The sequence below is a fragment of the Pimephales promelas genome, chromosome 5, assembly GCF_988280905.1.
Source record: "Pimephales promelas chromosome 5, fPimPro1.hap1.1, whole genome shotgun sequence".
In the NCBI taxonomy this organism is placed as follows: Eukaryota; Metazoa; Chordata; class Actinopteri; order Cypriniformes; family Leuciscidae; genus Pimephales; species Pimephales promelas.
This window is the reverse complement of record NC_142773.1, coordinates 39,060,562-39,078,759: the sequence shown is the minus strand read 5'-3', so window position 1 is coordinate 39,078,759 and position 18,198 is coordinate 39,060,562. Positions and strand designations below refer to the sequence as shown.

Below are 18,198 nucleotides of genomic sequence, written 5' to 3'. Positions count from 1 at the left end.
TCAATAACATGTCCAAGTCACATTTAACCCTGCAATCAAAAGTAAAATATATTATATTGAATGAAAAAAAAAATGTAAGCAGTTATTTTTGCATAATAAAAATGCATATTTTATGTTTGTCATTTATGTTTCGCATTACCTTAAAGCGAAAATAAAATAAAACAAATTTCATTATTACTAGAATACTAAAAACAACAATGATATTTTATTTAAATTGCAAATGTATTTACAATAATGACAGGCCAACACTAAAAGTTTAGGGTTAGTGAGTTATTAAAAAAAACAACTTTATTCAGCAAGGATGCATTAAATTGATCAAAAATAAAATATTTTTTATTTCAAATAAATGCTGTTCTTTTGAACTTTCTGTTCATCCAAGAATCCTGACAAAAAAATGATTTTCACGGTTTCCAAAAAATGTTAAGCAACCGTTATGAACATTGATAATAACCAGCAAACCAGCATATTAAGGCCTGTTCACACCAAGAATGATAAATATAATGCTTTAGAATGATTTCTGATGGATCGTGTGACGCTGAAAATTCAGCTTTTCCATCATAGGAATAAAATACATTCTAAAAAATATGAACATAGAAAAACAGTTACTTTAAATCGTAATAATATTTCACTATATTACAGTTTTATTTTTGATCAAATAAGTGCAGCCTGGTGACCATGAGACTTCTTTCAAAACGTTAAAAATAGTAGAGTACGTGTTTAAGATTAACATGAATTACAAAAACTCAAAAGTAAAACGTCTGGATATGTTCATGAGAAGAAATTGGGAAAATGTGCTTATATTGCCATGAAAATCATGTTAAAAGGCGCTCAAAAAAAATAACAGGTTTGTTTTCATCAGGTAAAATGTAATTTCCTATTTGCTTTCTTTTGATTTTGGGCTGAAATGTTAAAGGAGTAGTTCACTTTTGAAAAAACTTTTGCTGATAATTTCCTCACCCCCATGTTATCCAAGATGTCCATTTCTTTCTTTCCTCAGTCGAAAAGAAATTTAGGTTTTTGATGAAAACATTCCAGGATTTTTCTCCATATAATGGACTTCAATGGGAACCAAACGGTCCAAGGTCCAAAAGACAGTTAATAACTGTTTCAGATGCAGCTTCAAATGTCTTTAAACGATATCAGACGATGAATAAGGGTCTTATCATGCGAAACGATCGGTTATTTCAAAGCTTATTCCAAAAATGTAACTTTTCTAAGGACAAATGCTAGCCTAGCTCTATTCTGTGAGGCGCGTTTGTAACGTCACGTAATACATAATTACGTTCAAAAGGTCACGGGCGACGTAGCCGGAAGTAAAGAATCAAAATCGTCCGACATCGTTGTTTTCCCTTTTAATTCCTTTTTTGTAAACGGCGTTTGAGTTAGTTTTCACGTTCAACCTATGCGTTCAACTTGTAAACACTCTGTACTTCTGGCTACGTCGCCCGTGACCTTTTGAACGTAATTACGTACTACGTGACGTTGCAAACGCGCCTCACAGAATGGAGAAAGGCTGGCATTCGTCCTTAGAAAAGTTACATTTTTGGAATAAGCATTGAAATAACCGATCGTTTCGCATGATAAGACCCTTATTCATCGTCTGATATCGTTTAAAGACATTTGAAGCTGCATCTGAAACTGTTATTAACACTATCTTTTGGACCTAAACCATCCGGTTCACATTGAAGTCCATTATATGGAGAAAAATCCTGGAATGTTTTCATCAAAAACCTAAATTTCTTTTCGACTGAGGAAAGAAAGACATGGACATCTTGGATGACATGGGGGTGAGTAAATTATCAGCAAAAGTTTTTTCAAAAGTGAACTAATCCTTTGAGGACATGTTCTCCCCTGCTTTTTTTTCTTGCTTTTTTTGAGATTACCTGCTCAAAGGACAGAGAAACGCTGGTCACAAAAACCTCAGGACATCAGTGAAAAAAATGACGTACGGCAAATATCTACTGTAGGTATTGCAGAGCGAGCACAGTGATATGGTTATGACTTAGTACACACTATGAGACTTACATCGACTGCTAGTTCGTTAGCGAGCGTTTCCTGTAGAAGACGTTTGCGTTCGGTTCGCTTTCAGAAAGACTACATGAAGAAAGGCATCTGAAGGTAAGCGAGAGAAGGAAAAAATCTTAGGTTGAATCAGGCGTTTTCTACTCCAATAAGAAATACTGCCACTTCGTACGGCTTTTCTCAGTTATAAAAGCTCTGATCTAAATGCAGACAGTCATTTACAATAATAATACATATGCACATTCAGGGTTTCATATACGCAACCTCTATTAGCTGATGCCAACAAATGCGAGTCGGAGGCGGACATTGCATCAGAGCACGTTTGCTGAAATAAAAGTCAGTCCATTTTGAGTAAAGCGTGACACAATGTCATGTTGCCGCAAAAGCAGATCTGGGTGAATATTGATGCTAAGATTAGTTATTTACAGTTTAACGCAGGCCGCATATTATATATATCATATGGTATTTCGATATAAATCATGGACACGTGGCAAGTCATCCGACTACAAATAAGCATTTGTGTGTGTGGTTTTAACAAGAATTCGTGTGTCCTACTGTATCAATGGCGTTGTTTCAGCTCTTGCATGCTTTTTTTCTTAGCGGATGAACTCGTTGCTCTCTAAAGGTTTGGGTGGGAAATAAGATCTGCTTCAGATACAAAAGCAGCTGTTGTCCCTCGCCGGTGACATTCTTCATCGTTCGGAGGGATCAGTCTTATGAAAGTCTGGAGATAATTGCAGGGATGGAGGCCGAACACAAAGTGATGTAAGCATTAGCTGTGTCCTCTAGAGGGCGCCGTGGACCTTCAGAACCGAGGGGAAGTTCACCGCTTCTGTGTCTGATGTCGGACCGCAAGACGCCACTGGAAATCACTCTAGGCGTTCGCAGGTTCTGTTTAAATCAGAGTGAAGAAATTCATATCAGAAAACCGTTTAGGTACTTTGGTTAGATATTCTACTAACTAGATAAGTGACTTTGCAACTACATAATAGTGTTAGGTTAGGATTCAGGTAGGTAGAATAAGTTGGTCAATGGTCTGTTGGGGGACCATTCAAATAAAGTTTGAAGACATAAAGAGTGCAATGACATTCAGATATTAATACATTCTGTAACTACCTACTGTGACATCAAAAGCGTATTCAGACAGAATACAGAATGAACATGCATGTTTACCGCTGAGTGTTCTCTTATGTTCGTCTGCTGGTGATTCTGCCTCTTCAGACACTTCTCCTGTTTACAGACGTCAGGTGATCACAGATTCAGCGGGACACACAAAACACAAAATATGATCGAACATAGATAGATGGATGGATGGATAGATAGATGGATGGATGGATAGATGGATGGATGGATAGATAGATGGATAGATAGGGTACATTATTAGATATGGATTGATGTACGGACCGATAGATGGATGGATAGATGGATGGATGGATGGATAGATGGATGGATAGATAGGGTAAATTTTTATATATGGTTTGATTTACGGACCGATGGATGGATGGATGGATGGATGGATGGATGGATAGGGTAAATTATTAGATATGGATTGATGTACGGATAGATAGATAGATGGATGGATGGATGGATGGATGGATGGATGGATGGATAGATGGATGGATAGATAGGGTAAATTATTAGATATGGATTGATGTACAGATAGATAGATAGATAGATAGATAGATATAGATAGATAGATAGATAGATGGATGGATGGATGGATGGATGGATGGATAGATAGGGTAAATTATTAGATATGGATTGATGTACGGATAGATAGATAGATAGATAGATAGATAGATGGATGGATGGATGGATGGATGGATAGATGGATGGATGGATGGATAGATGGATGGATGGATAGATGGATGGATAGATAGGGTAAATTATTAGATATGGATTGATGTACGGATAGATAGATAGATAGATAGATAGATAGATAGATAGATAGATAGATAGATAGATGGATAGATAGATGGATGGATGGATGGATAGATAGATAGATGGATGGATAAATGGATAGATGGATGGATGGATGGATGGATGGATAGATAGATAGGGTAAATTATTAGATATGGATTGATGTACGGATAGATAGATAGATAGATAGATAGATAGATAGATAGATAAGATAGATAGATAGATAGATAGATAGATAGATATATAGATAGATAGATAGATAGATAGATAGATAGATAGATAGATAGATAGATAGATAGATAGATAGATAGATAGATAAAGTCTGCAGTGAGTATGAATTCTTCCATTCCACACACACACACAGTGTTAGTTCCTCTTTATCACTCTGATTATTATCCACCAGAGGGCAGTCAGTGACTAATCTTTGAATTGAACAACATTAACTGAGCGGACAGTAACAGTCATTTCATTTGATCACAATACCGTTCTGTAATTTCCGATGTTCCCCTTCCCCTTTTAGTGAATTGTCATGGGGACTTTCTTCCGGGGGTCCGTCTGTCCCCCCTGGCTCCGGGTTGTCTTCTCCCACCCTGTCTTTCTTTGGTCCCGCCAGCTCTGGGTCTTTGTTTTCTGCTGTTGCCTCCTGCTGTTCCTCCAGCTCTCGTCTGGCCTTCTCTTCCCTCTCTGGTATGAGACACAGTGAGAGGCACATTACTATGGAAGCTTGTTTCCGCCACTTAATGACAAATAAAAGAGGTAATTGCGACTTTTTATCTCACAATTCTGACTTTTTTCTCACAATAGCGAATCTCGCAATTTTGACTTTATTTCTCAGAATTGCGAGATGTAAGACTTTGGAGGGGATAGAGGCCGAACACAAAGTGATGTAAGCATTAGCTGTGTCCTCTAGAGGGCACCGTGGACCTTCCAGCAAACCAGCATATTAAGGCCTGTTCCTAAAGTCAGAATTGCGCAATATAAAGTCAGAATTGCGTGATATAAAGTCGAAATTGTGTGTTGTAAAGTCAGAATTGTGAGATATAAACAATTCTCAAGGAAAAAAGTTAATCTTTTTGGCCTGATAACTCGCAATTGCAAGTTTTTATCTCACAATTCTGAGAAAAGATGTCAGAATTGCGAGATGTAAACTCGCAATTGTGTGATAAAAAGTCTCAATTCTGTCTTTTTTTCTCAGAATTGAGACTTTATATCTCACAATTGCGACTATTTCTCAGAATTGCAACTTTATATCCCGCAATTGCTACTATTTCTCATAATTGAGACTATATCTTGCAATTGCGAGTTTATTTCTCAGAATTGCGACTATTTCTTAGATTTGCGACTTTATTTCTCAGAATTGCGAATTTATTTCTCACAATTGTGACTATTTCTCAGAATTGCGACTTTATTTCTCACAATTGCGACTTTATTTCTTAGATTTGCGACTTTATTTCTCACAATTGCGAATTTATTTCTCACAATTGTGACTATTTCTCAGAATTACAACTTTATATCTCGCAATTGCGACTTTATTTCTCAGAATTGTGACTTTAAATCTTGGAATTGCGACTTTATTTCTCAGAATTGTGACTTTAAATCTTGGAATTGCGACTTTATTTTTCAGAATTGCGAATTTATATCTCGAAATTGCAACTTTATTTCTCAGAATTACAACTTTATATCTCGCAATTGCGACTTTATTTCTCAGAATTGTGACTTTAAATCTTGGAATTGCGACTTTATTTCTCAGAATTGTGACTTTAAATCTTGGAATTGCGACTTTATTTCTCAGAATTGCGAATTTATATCTCGAAATTGCAACTTTATTTCTCAGAATTGCGACTTTATTTCTCAGAATTGTGACTTTATATCTCGCAATTGCGACTTTATTTCTCAGAATTGTGACTTTATATCTCACAATTGCGACTTTATTTCTCAGAATTGTGACTTTATATCTCGCAATTGCAACTTTATTTCTCAGAATTGTGACTTTATTTCTCAGAATTGTGACTTTATATCTCGCAATTGCAACTTTATTTCTCAGAATTGCGACTTTATATCTCGCAATTGCGACTCTATTTCTCACAATTCTGTCTTCATATCTTGCAATTGTGAGATAAAAAGTCGCAATTATTTTGTTTTTTGTTTTTATTCAGTAGCAGGAAACAAGTTTCCATACATTACTCACAATTCACTTACTCAGAACGCATGAAAATGCTACAAAAGTTTGAATGTACCATTTCAGAACTAATTTCACCTGAATTGAAGCCTGAAGTCACTTATGCTCACCAAGGAACCATTTATTTGATAAAAAAAGTATATTAAAAAACAGAAATATTTTGACATATTACAAACAAACATAACTATTTACTAAAATTAAAATGTATTTAAAAATGTAAGTTATTCCAAAGCTGATTTTTCAGCATCATTACTTCATTCAGTCTTTAGTGTCACATGATCCTTCAGAAATAACTCTAATATGCTGATTTGCTATTCAAGAAACATTTATTATTACTATAAATGCTGAAAATAGTCCTGATTTATATTTTTCATCAGATTTCAGCCATCAGAAGTTCAAAAGAACATAATTTATTGAAACATTTTTTGAATGTCTTTCCTAAATTTGTTCTGCTGTTGAGTTCCAGAGTGCAAACAATCCTGTTTGAGGATGATTTATTCTGCATGACGACGTCCCAGATCCAGTTCTCAAACATACGCACCTTTATCGGCCTGCGCCTTCCAGCGCTCTCTGTTCAGAGAAACCTCCTCGCTCCAGTTGGTCTTGAAGTTCTTCAGGTCCACAGTGAGCAGCGAGCAGTTTAGGGATCCACTGCAATCAGAACCAGAGCTGTTGACACTGCTCCTCTTCGAATCTCCAGCAGTAATACTGGTTGAGATGATGGAATAGGACTCGTCATAAATCACAATATTGCAGATACATCGGCAGTAATCACATCCACTAAGCTTCTCTAACATCCCCATATCCACCTAAATGTCCTGCTCTGTTGATCATTATTATGCTGCTGCAGCTGCTTTGTGTCCTTTCTATGAACCTCCGGGCTGTTTTAGTTTAACATACATTCTAAGGGAATGGATATAATTCAGTCCTTTATATGCAGAAGATGCAATTTGTTACGCAAAGAAAGTCTGTGCTCTTAAGCTTAGTCAGCAGTGGAAATTCAAATCCTACTTCGAGAATCCAAAGAAACTTTGAAACTTAAATTGTGTTAAAGTGGAGTGAGACCTGTCTGAACTGATGGATCACTTTAAACTGAATTACAAAGATCAGAAGCAGCAGTGCACTTATTCACATTCAGTCTTTTTCTGAACGATCCAACTGAGGTATCTGATATTGGATTTGCAGTAATGACTGCAATAGAACCAGTGAATTGGGTTTCGATACTAAGGAAAGCTATTATTGCGGCCTGAGAAGTAATTTGACTAGTTTGTCTCAATGAGCATTCGTTATCTCTATTCCTGCACCGCAGACGCAGAAGACACAAGACAGACGTCCAGACTCTGACCTGCGAAATCCAGCCAGGCCTGAACTTGTGGCCTCTTCAATGAGCGGCGTGACGATCTTCTCCGTCATGTCCGTCAGAACCGTAAACGTGGGAACGACGATAAAATCAATGAAACCTATAGAAAATGACAAAGAACTTGCTTGTTTTTGTGCACAATATTTTAAAGAAAATGTTTGAAAGAATGATCCTCATATGCATGATCTTCAAAAATGGAGATGTGTTTCGGCTATTGTAATTTTAAAGTTGAAAGGTGTCATTGTTTTCCTTTTCCAGCTTAACATGAGTATTGCAGTTAAGCGCAATTCATAGTTTTGCAATTGCAATATTTACATTATATTGCAAGCATTTGTGCCAGCATATGACGGAAAAATAAAAGGTTAACTTTTTGCACTGAGCTCAATTTTAAAAAAAGATATTCAATAAAAATATCCATGTGCTTCAGCTATAGTATGGTAAATCTTTTCCCCTTTTCCAGCTTGATACAAGTATTGCAATTAAGCGTGATTATTTTTTTAAAAAAATTAGTTAGGGTATAGTGATGATACATTTTTAAATTTTTTGTATAACAATAAAAATAACATTTTGAATATTTTGAATAACATTTTTGAATAACAATAAAAAAGAATAACAAAAAAAATAACCAAAAGAAATAACAAGAAATAAAGAAATACTACTAATAATATATATATATATATATATATATATATATATATATATATATATATAAATATATATACTGTATAAAAAATAAAATAATAAAAAAATAAAATAAAAAAATAATAAAAAATAAATAATAAAACTAAAAAATATAATAAAAATAATTTAAAAAAATGAGTGTGATTATTAATACATTTGCAATTGCAGTATTGAGATTTAATTGTGAGCATTTGTGTCTGCACTTAGCGTGTGTTTGTGTCACTCACCGATCTGGGACTGGGCCACCATAGTGGACTTGCGGTCACACAGAGGGGAGAAAGGTAGACCAAGCTCCGCCTCCTTATCACCCTGCCAACACAAACACATCATTCATATGCATTTCTATACTCATGATTACACAGTATTGTATCAGGGTGGACATTTTCAAATATATAGCACAAATATTAACCAACACAGGAAATATGTGGCACTTTCCACAAACAAGTGTACCAAATAGGCCACAAAACAGAACAGCAAATAGTTAAAGGTGCTGTATTTATTTTATTTTTTTTGATTAAACTAAAGCATAAAATACCATAATATGTTTCACATATTTAGGAAACATGTGAAGTTCACATATCTGTTTCTCCAAAAAAACAATGCTATATTTCTAAGCAGTTATTCTACTTTGTAATGTGATTTCCTTGTCGGATTGTCTGTGTGATTCCACCACTTGCTGTAAAACACAGCGGATAACAGCTATGGATCCAGCAAACGAACTGGGTCAGAGATCGCAGAAGATACCCTCGGCATTCATCTAATAAGCTCAATGACCAGAGGCATATTACAACGTGGATAACTCAACTCGTCAACTTACAGTGTAAAGCTTGACGTCCTCCATTAAAAAGGCCAGATTATCAAACTAAATAGTTTGTGGTTTTGTTTTCTCTCTGGGATTTCAAAATTAAGACATAAATACAGCTCAAAACCCTAATTTATTTGCTCTAGATTTAAATAGCAAAACCTATTTTGTTAACTAATAATTTTATGAAACTTATAAAGCAGTGCCAAAGTGTAGCATATTTGTGGAAAGTGCCACGTACAGCCCAACAGACTCACACATCTTGAAATGGGAGTTAAATGAAATGTCATTTAGTTAAATTAGTTAAATGAGCCACCATAATAACCATATACTCAATATAAGCAATGTCAGCAGTCTGAGGCCTGATACTAGCCGGTCTGAATCCAGCTAAATACTCATGAAATGACACAGTGGACAGTCTGGTCCAGAAAGATTTTTTCTTCATAGTAAATATTCGTAAACATTATTTGAAGGCAGACTAAAATAAACTGTCAAGCTTTTATGTTCAGCCTGTTATGATTGATCTGCCTCCTGGTGTGTACAGCTGCTGGAACAATACTAGACAAACTCACACACACACACACAGGAATAGCCCCCATCCTCTAATCTGTCAATCAATCAAAGAATATTTATGAAGACCACTCTATGGAGAATAGAGCTGTGAATGTGCTTTATTACAGTCACTTTAGTAGCAGATAAACAGACACATGACGGGTAAGATCAGGAGGTAATACAGAGAAAGCAACTCCCTTCCATTGTTCACTTTACAAAGCAACAGAGACAGGCGGACGGGGTCCATTAGTGCACTGGGCCCGTTTTGACAGTCATTAATTATATATAATATATATATCAGGGGCACACCCAAGCCATTCGTGGATTCGCTAATTAATATTAACACTATAGATAACTAGAAATTCCCTTGTTTATTCACCTTGTTTAAATGGGTGGACACAGGCTATAACCTGAGACATCGTAGGCCTGTGAGCATCAGTACCCACAAGGCCCGTCTATGTAATAGTTTTTTTCCAGCCACTGTTAGGCTAGTGGCACAGGATATTAAGGAGGGCAAAAAGTATCCTATTCCATGTTTTTAAATTTTGTAATGATCAGTGTGTATATATATATATATATTTAAATTTTTAGAGTTTCTATTTTTGTATGTGCTATATTATTATTATTTACTATAATGTGTATTTATTCAGTTAGATTATTCTTACAGTCCTTGGTAGTTTAATTGTGATGTGAGATTTATAGTTTCATGTTATTTTATTTTATTTAAAACCTGACTCTGAGAAACGCACACGAATTCCAATGTACCTGTACTGAAACGTACCTGTGCAAATGGCAATAAACTTTGAAACCTTAAACCTTAAAGGACAACTCCAGCGCAAAATGAACCTTTGGTCTAATTACACATTGCTAGCTAGTCAACCGTTATCCGAGATTTGTTTTCATGATTGCCGAATGTAAATAGTTTTATTTCTAAAAACAGTTTAGCCTATAACGCTAGTATAATGCTAGTATATAGGGCATAGAGTAATGACAAATAAAAATCGCTTGTTATTACCACTAACAAGGCTCAAAATAGCCCCACACCAACGCAACAGCATAACAAGGGTCCCTACATTCAAACCGAAGCATTGAGAACTTTGTCAGTGTCCAAACAGTTTAATAAGAAGATATTTTATACACACAGTCAACTTCGCGAATACAGGAAGAAGCCATCTTTGAAAAATAGTCTCGACCAGTCGATCTACGAGCGCCGATCCAAGTGCGCTGAACTGTGCAGAATCTCATATGGTCCGTTGTTTCCAGAAGAAACACAAACACAAACCGTTTACTTGTCTTCAATATGTACACGTAGCCTACTGTTCGCGCTCACATTATCACCTTATTCACATCTCACCACCGCACTTGGATCGGCGTTCGTAGATCGACTGGTCGAGACTATTTTTCCAAGATGGCTTCTTCCTGTATTCGCGAAGTTGACTGTGTGTATAAAATATCTTCTTATTAAACTGTTTGGACACCGACAAAGTTCTCAATGCTTCGGTTTGAATGTAGGGACTCTTGTTATGCTGTCGCGTTGGTGTGGGGCTATTTTGAGCCTTTTTAGTGGTAATAACAAGCGATTTTTATTTGTCATCATTACTTTATGCCCTATATACTAGCATTATACTAGCGTTATAGGCTAAACTGTTTTTAGAGATAAAACTATTTACATTCGGCAATCATGAAAACAAATCTCAGATAACGGTTTACTAGGTAACAATGTGTAATTAGACCAAAGGTTAATTTTGCGCCGGAGTTGTCCTTTAAAGCATACGTGATAAAATGTAACGTATGTAACTGTCCATCGTCTATTTATTTGCCAAACGATGATCATTTTCTTCAAATCTGCCAGGTGAGCGGATCCACGACAGCTTTGCTCTCTACGTCTGTTGTTATGTATCGTCATCATTCTCCCGCGTTCTCATTGGTTAGCTGGCATGTGGGGTACAAAAACGTCGGTTTTAACGAATCAATCCGTTTGAAGAGCAGCAAAGTGGATTTGCGTTGCTGAAACAGAGTCTCCTCGACATGTCGACAACACGAACCAAACTCTTCCAGTCTCAGCTACAACTACAGAGTTTGAGGGTCTACTGTAAGTAGACGTTGTTCACAGGCAGCCAATGAAGACCGTAGACTGGAATTATGCAAATTTGTGAGACCGGAATTACTGGAGACTCGTCTTGGCAAAACTTACAGAACTGTTAAAACTTTGCAGAACTTTTACATTCACGAACAGCTACATTACACAATGCATGACAGGCAGTGTTGGGTAAGTTACTCTAAAAAAGTAATTAATTACTAGTTACTAATTACCTCTTCAACAGTGTAATTAGATTACTGTACAAATTACTCTCTCTAAAAAGTATTTAATTACTAATTACTTTCAAAATCCCATATCAATCTCAACCAGCTGAATAATACAAGGATAGACATGAATCTGTTTTAATTCTTTCGAATAAATACTATAAAATTGCATGAATTATCCTTAAACTGACCAAGGTGGAGAAGGTTACATTATAAAAACATACTTTTTAACATCAGACATACATTTTGATGTTAAACCCACTATTGTTTTATGTCTGATCTCATGACATTTCACACTTTTTTCATATTTTACAATAATTCATACTAATTTGTACGAGTGCGGTCGTAATATTTAGACACCTCATGAAATGCATACGAATCGCTGTGAGATCGGATTGATCTATACACAGTATTTACCTCAATTACATCAGAAGTAACTGTAATTAAATTACAGATAAATGACGAGTAATCCCTTACTTAACATTTTCAAGGGAAAAGTAATTAAATTACAGTAACTAATTACTTAGTAATTAGTTACACCCAACACTGATGACAGGGAATATGTGAAAAAGCGTTCTAACAAAATTTTTGTATTATAAAACACATGTATACGACATTACTGTGATGTGTAAAAGATGAGCTAAGTGCTGTTCGCATGATCATGCCAAAGTTTAATTTCGGGACCTGCATTCGATAGGGCCGTGAAAGCCGGTTATGTTCAGATGTAAACAATCTCAAATGACACATTTCTCTACATGCTCTCGTTTCTGCAGCCTATGATAACTCTGGCGCAGGCTTGCGTGTGATTGGATGAAAGGGCAATCAGAAGAGAACAGGAAGCGAAAGCGAGAGAGGATTAAAATAGTGCAAGATGAGATTCGTCTCACACATACGTACAAGCGCATACACCTGGCGAACTGATCTGAAGAACAAACATGAGTCAAACCTGTCGGAAAAACTCCTCCAGCAGTGACGTGGTCCAGCGATGGTGCAGATCCCAGTTCTTGGCTGGATGACTGATGTCGGCCGTGTGTAAGAGCAGAGACAGAGCCTTGGGTTTATCAATTCTGGGTAAAGAAAAAAACACCAATCCGAATGGTAAATACGTTTCTGTTCTGACACATGACAATGAGATTACACAGAGAGCAAATTTAGCTTTTTAGATGTTTCTCCTGAGAAAAAGACCCCAGTAATCTCTCTAGTTTCAGAAGATACCTGAAAAACACAGCAGAAAGTCTTTAATCAAAAGATCAACATGAACGAATCTTTTTCCGAGTCATTTGGTTCATTCAACGAACGAAACGAACGAATTGACTCGGAAAAAGATTTGTTCATTTTGATGAAAGAGTTCGAACAGGAGAGTCACGAACGTGCATCGCAGGACAGAGCAAGGCGAGCATTTGAGCTTATAAAACTTAAACTTAGTTATTTATTTATTAAATGAGCGATCGTTTCGCTTGATAAGACCCTTATTCATCGTCTGGAATCGTTTAAAGCCCTTTGAACAGTTTGCAGTTTACACTGAAACTCTCACTTGAACCGTTTGGTTCCCATTGAAGTCCATTATATGGAGAAAAATCCTGGAATGTTTTCATCAAAAGCCTTAATTTCTTTTCGACTGAAGAAAGAAAGACATGGACATCTTGGATGACATGGGGGTAGGGTTGGGTATCGGTTGGGTTTTATCCGATAGCAGTACCTACTCTGTATTTTTTAAACGGTTCCGGTGCCTAAACGGTTCTTGAAACGGTACTTAAGAAAACGAAACCACACGCACTTTGTCAAAAAAAAAAATACCCCTTTATTTACAGGGTCAAACTGGACACAATATTAACTTACAATATAAATACAACTAACATATGGTAATAATAAATAAACCCAAGTAACATATGGTAATAATAAATAAACCAATATAAAATAAAAGTTCATATTTACATAGTATGAAATAAAACAATATTATATCAAACAATGTAATTATACTGGAGATTAATAGAGATTACTACCAGGGTAATATAATATCGACATGGCTACAGGTTCCCATGTTTTGTCTGCTTTAACTAGTCATGTAAGTTATCTTGTCATTTACTAGTTAAGCTCTAAGCCAGTTTGATATTTCGTTCTCACTGCGTCTTATACGCAGCTTTGAGTAAACATATGAAAGAGAACGTCTCTGTGTAACCCCTGCGTTCGCTGCCAAATATCTCGCGCTGCCGACAAGCTTCCAACCCTACATGGGGGTGAGTAAATTATCAGCAAAAGTTTTTTGAAAAGTGAACTACTCCTTTAATAAAGTCTCTACTGCTATGAAAGAACAACCTCTAACCAATAACATCTTGCTCTGGGGAGACACAGCCAAAGCAAAAGGTGACAGGACAACAGAGAAGCAGGTCAGATGTGTGTTTGTCAAGGTTTCTCACCCCTCGGGCTGCTGGAGGAAATTCTTCATGGCTTTGACCTGCTGGAAGTGGCAGGACATGTCAGTGGCCAGAACCATCTCGACCACGAGCGCCCTGAGCTCTCTAAAAACACAAGCACACAAAACACCTGCACTGAGTCTCCTGTCTCCTCACCGCTTCAAAGTGTGACTGTAACCATTTCTTTCTGAATGAGAAATAAATCATTTCCATCACTGTCTTGCTGTAAAACTTCACAGGACTTCAGACTTTCTTTATTTGTTGCGTTTAATTTAAAATAGCACAGTGAGAATGTTAAAAAAACAAACACTTTCAGCACTTTTTGGGCCAGAATTCCTAAAGAGGGACGATTAGCCCAAAAAAGTGGGAGTGGAAAGTATAAAAATCAACCTCTGGTACATAAAAGTAGCCATAGTTGAAGATACACCAAGACATACTGTATCATGATCAGTGTTGGGTGTAAGTAATTAGTTACTGTAATTTAATTACTTTTCCCTTGAAAATGTAAAGTAAGGGATTAATTTAATTACAGTTACTTCTGATGTAATTGAGGTAAATACTGTGTATAGATCAATCCGATCTGACAGCGATTCGTATGCATTTTATGAGGTGTCTAAATCATACGACCGCACTCGTACAAATTCGTATGAATTATTGTAAAATATGTATGAAAAAAGTGTGAAATGTCATGAGATCAGACATAAAACAATAGTGGGTTTAACATCAAAATGTCTGATGTTAAAAAGTATGTTTTTATAATGTAACCTTCTCCACCTTGGTCAGTTTAAGGATAATTCATGCAATTTTATTGTATTTATTTGAAAGAATTAAAACAGATTCATGTCTATCCTTGTATTATTCAGCTGGTTGAGATTGATATGGGATTTTGAAAGTAAAAGTAATTAAATACTTTTTAGAGAGAGTAATTAGTACAGTTATCTAATTACACTGTTGAAGAGGTAATAAGTAACTAGTGATTAATTACTTTTTTAGAGTAACTTACCCAACACTGATCATGATATTGCAGTTACAGAGTATTGATGTCAAACTGTCAGTTTGTCTGTTCTCTGGACATCAGAGAACAGGATTTCATCTTTTAATATTATTTCATTATTAAATATTATGCATCTGTGTTATTATTCTTCATTAATATTGTATTATCTTATGGAGTTTCAAAAGCATGAGTAATGAGGAAAACGTATAGAATGATGGATGAGAAATGGTGCTGTACCTCCAGTCATCTTTGGAGAGGTTGTACAGGATGTTCATCTCGTCGTCGTCCTGAAGCAGTCGATACGCAGCGCTGACGTGATGACTCTCCAGAACAGAGCGGTCGTTGTACAGGATGGCTGTGTCAGACCTGAAGGAACGAGTAAAACTCAATACACACAATTTTCCTTTTTCTATACAACAAATAACCCTGAAAAAAATGTGTTATGGTTTCCACAAAAAATATGAAGCAGCACAACTGTTTTCAACATTAAAATTGTCACAAAAATAAATAAATTCACATAGAAAACTGTAATAATATATTCACAATATTATTGTTTCACTGTGTTTTTGGTCAAATAAAAGCAGGCTTTGAAAGAGACTTCTTTTAACCCCTTAACGTCCGAATTTATATAGCTGTATATAAAAAAATGTTTTATGTGTGTTTTTGTAGTAAATAATGTTGAGATTATCAATTTCACTTTTGCACAAAAAAAAAAAAAAAAAGAAATTTTGGTATGTTGCAAATCTGCAACAACGGGCATAATGGTCAATTTGGTATGTTGCAAATGTTGCAAATGTTCCTGACCAGAGAAATCCTCGTGCGTAAACAGGAAATAAGTCCGTCACTTTGAAACAAGTGCTTGTCGAAGGTCCTAGGTCCGTAGTGAATATGCACAAACCGGCATTGGGGGAATGCAGACGTTATCTCGGCTGGTTGACTGAGTCAAATGGTTTGTTGCATATTTGCGACAGTGGGCGTTAAGGGGTTAAAAACATTTTGTGTAGTCTTATCAACTTCTTACAAAAGTACTTAAACCCGCAAACCAATTCACTGACAGAAGGAAACCATGCAGGGGAGAAAGAAAACACTGTGTTTTTGTAATTTGTCCCAGGTCAGGTTTTGGTCAGAAATGTCATCTTTCTCCATCTTTCATTCAGCCGGCTTATGTTGAGGTTTTGTGACGGTCTGATGGATGACTCACACAGTTCTCTCATGCGTTACCTGGTCTGGATGTGGAAGTTGTTTGTGGTCCCGGTGTGTTCGTAGTCGTGGACGGCAGCGGCGAAAAGCATCGCAAAAATCTCCAACTCCGTCATCCAGTGCTGGAGAGGAAAGAAACATCACGCATGAGAGCTCTTCAACATCTCATTTCTCCGTAAAGAGCAAACCGAGACCTCTGCTGAAAGGACCACCTTCTAAGATGTTTTCCTGACAAAAAAAAGCCTAGTAAAGATCTCAAACTGTGGTTAGATTTGAGTGAACTATTCCTTTAAGAGAAAATAATATCAATTTTTCTTTTTTGTTACTACAACTGCCTTAGAAATACAGTACAAAAGTTTGGAAATATTATTTTTTATGTTTTTGAAAGAAGTCTCTAATGCTCATCAAGCCTGCATGTATTTAAATTTTTAAATAATGGATTTCTATCGTAATATGTAATTTATTTTTCATCAGCCATCAACCTTCAGAAATCATTTTTAATGCTGATTTATTATCAATGTTGGAAACATTTTTGAGCTGCTTAAAACATTTTTTTTATAACCTGTGATACTTTTTGTCAGGATTTTTTGAGGAATAAAAGTAAAAAAAAAAAAGAATAGCATTTATTTAAAAATAGAAAGCTTATGTAACAATATACACTAAAGTTAAAAAGTTTAAGGGCCTGTATTTTTTTTCTTTTTGTAAAGAAATTAAAAAATTTATTCAGCAAGGATGTGTTAAATTGATAAAAGGTTATAGTGAATATTAATATTGTTCGAAAATATTTCTATTTTGAATAAATGCTGTTCATTTATATAAAATGCTGTTCAATAAATGATTCATCAATGAATCCTGAAGAAAGTCTCACAGGCTCCAAAAAATATTAAGCAGCTCAACTGTTTAATAACATTAATAACTGAGTAACAGATCAGCATATTAGAATGATTTTTGGAGGATCACATGACACTAAAGAAAGCTTTATATTAAATAGAAAAGCATAAGAGACTTCTTTCAGAAACATAACATTTGAGATGAAGTTGCAAAATTGCCACTTCATATTTTTTTTTTATGGAATATTGCAGTATTTGTTAAAAATGATGTATCCGTGCACATCATTATTATTATTTTTTTTTTCAAATTCATGTGCCCTTGTACTTTTTCATCAAAATAACTCCCCCTCCCTCTCACAGTGACATCACTTCTCTTCTCTGATGATGTTTACTGGCGTGAGGGCTGGACAAACATGAGCTGGATAACCATTCAACCATCCAATCAATTCCTGATACACAAAATCATGCCTCGCTCTACATTTATTCTTGTTTGAAAGGCTGTTTTACTTGGATTTATCACAATAGCAATTTCCATTTCATACCGAATTTAAATAATTCACAACTGAGACCTGCATTGGTTGACCAATCAAAACAGACTGGGCCAGCTGACCAATCAGACTGGACTTTTCAGAATGGATACAGGAACTAAAACTGAAAAGAAGTGCTGCAGCAACGTACACTATGAGAATTTATTTTACTTTTAAATCATGTAAATGTATTCCAGGAGAGCCCCAAAATAGCCAAGTATAATATGGGCACTTTAAAATTAAAATAGCCAAAAGCCCCGAGTCAACAGCAGTAAAATAATGGACATGTGATGTTGAAACACAGATCAATCTTGAATCTAAAGCTCTGAAGGACCTTGAGCTCTCAGCTGCACGCTATTCCCGCAGGACTTCATCTTAATATTTAATCATTTAATAGAGGGACTCCAGAGTGC

General features: G+C 35.8%; 1 protein-coding gene across 4 annotated transcripts in view; it reads right to left on the bottom strand.

The window, feature by feature from the left end:
- Positions 1-2,113: 2,113 nt before the first annotated feature.
- The window catches only part of pde1cb (phosphodiesterase 1C, calmodulin-dependent b), a 99,093-nt gene continuing 83,008 nt past the window's right edge, over positions 2,114-18,198 (bottom strand). For 3 of the 4 annotated variants that reach the window (XM_089131500.1, XM_089131502.1, XM_089131503.1), the window contains 10 exons: positions 16,450-16,550; positions 15,466-15,594; positions 14,238-14,339; positions 12,767-12,887; positions 8,390-8,471; positions 7,467-7,581; positions 6,663-6,829; positions 4,426-4,626; positions 3,196-3,252; positions 2,114-2,913 (listed from right to left, as the gene is read on the bottom strand). In XM_089131500.1, coding sequence (XP_088987626.1) covers positions 2,897-2,913; positions 3,196-3,252; positions 4,426-4,626; positions 6,663-6,829; positions 7,467-7,581; positions 8,390-8,471; positions 12,767-12,887; positions 14,238-14,339; positions 15,466-15,594; positions 16,450-16,550 — 1,092 coding nt within the window. In that variant the 3' untranslated portion in view covers positions 2,114-2,896. The remainder of the gene's footprint in view (positions 2,914-3,195; positions 3,253-4,425; positions 4,627-6,662; positions 6,830-7,466; positions 7,582-8,389; positions 8,472-12,766; positions 12,888-14,237; positions 14,340-15,465; positions 15,595-16,449; positions 16,551-18,198) is intronic. The other variant, XM_089131501.1, reaches the window with a different exon arrangement.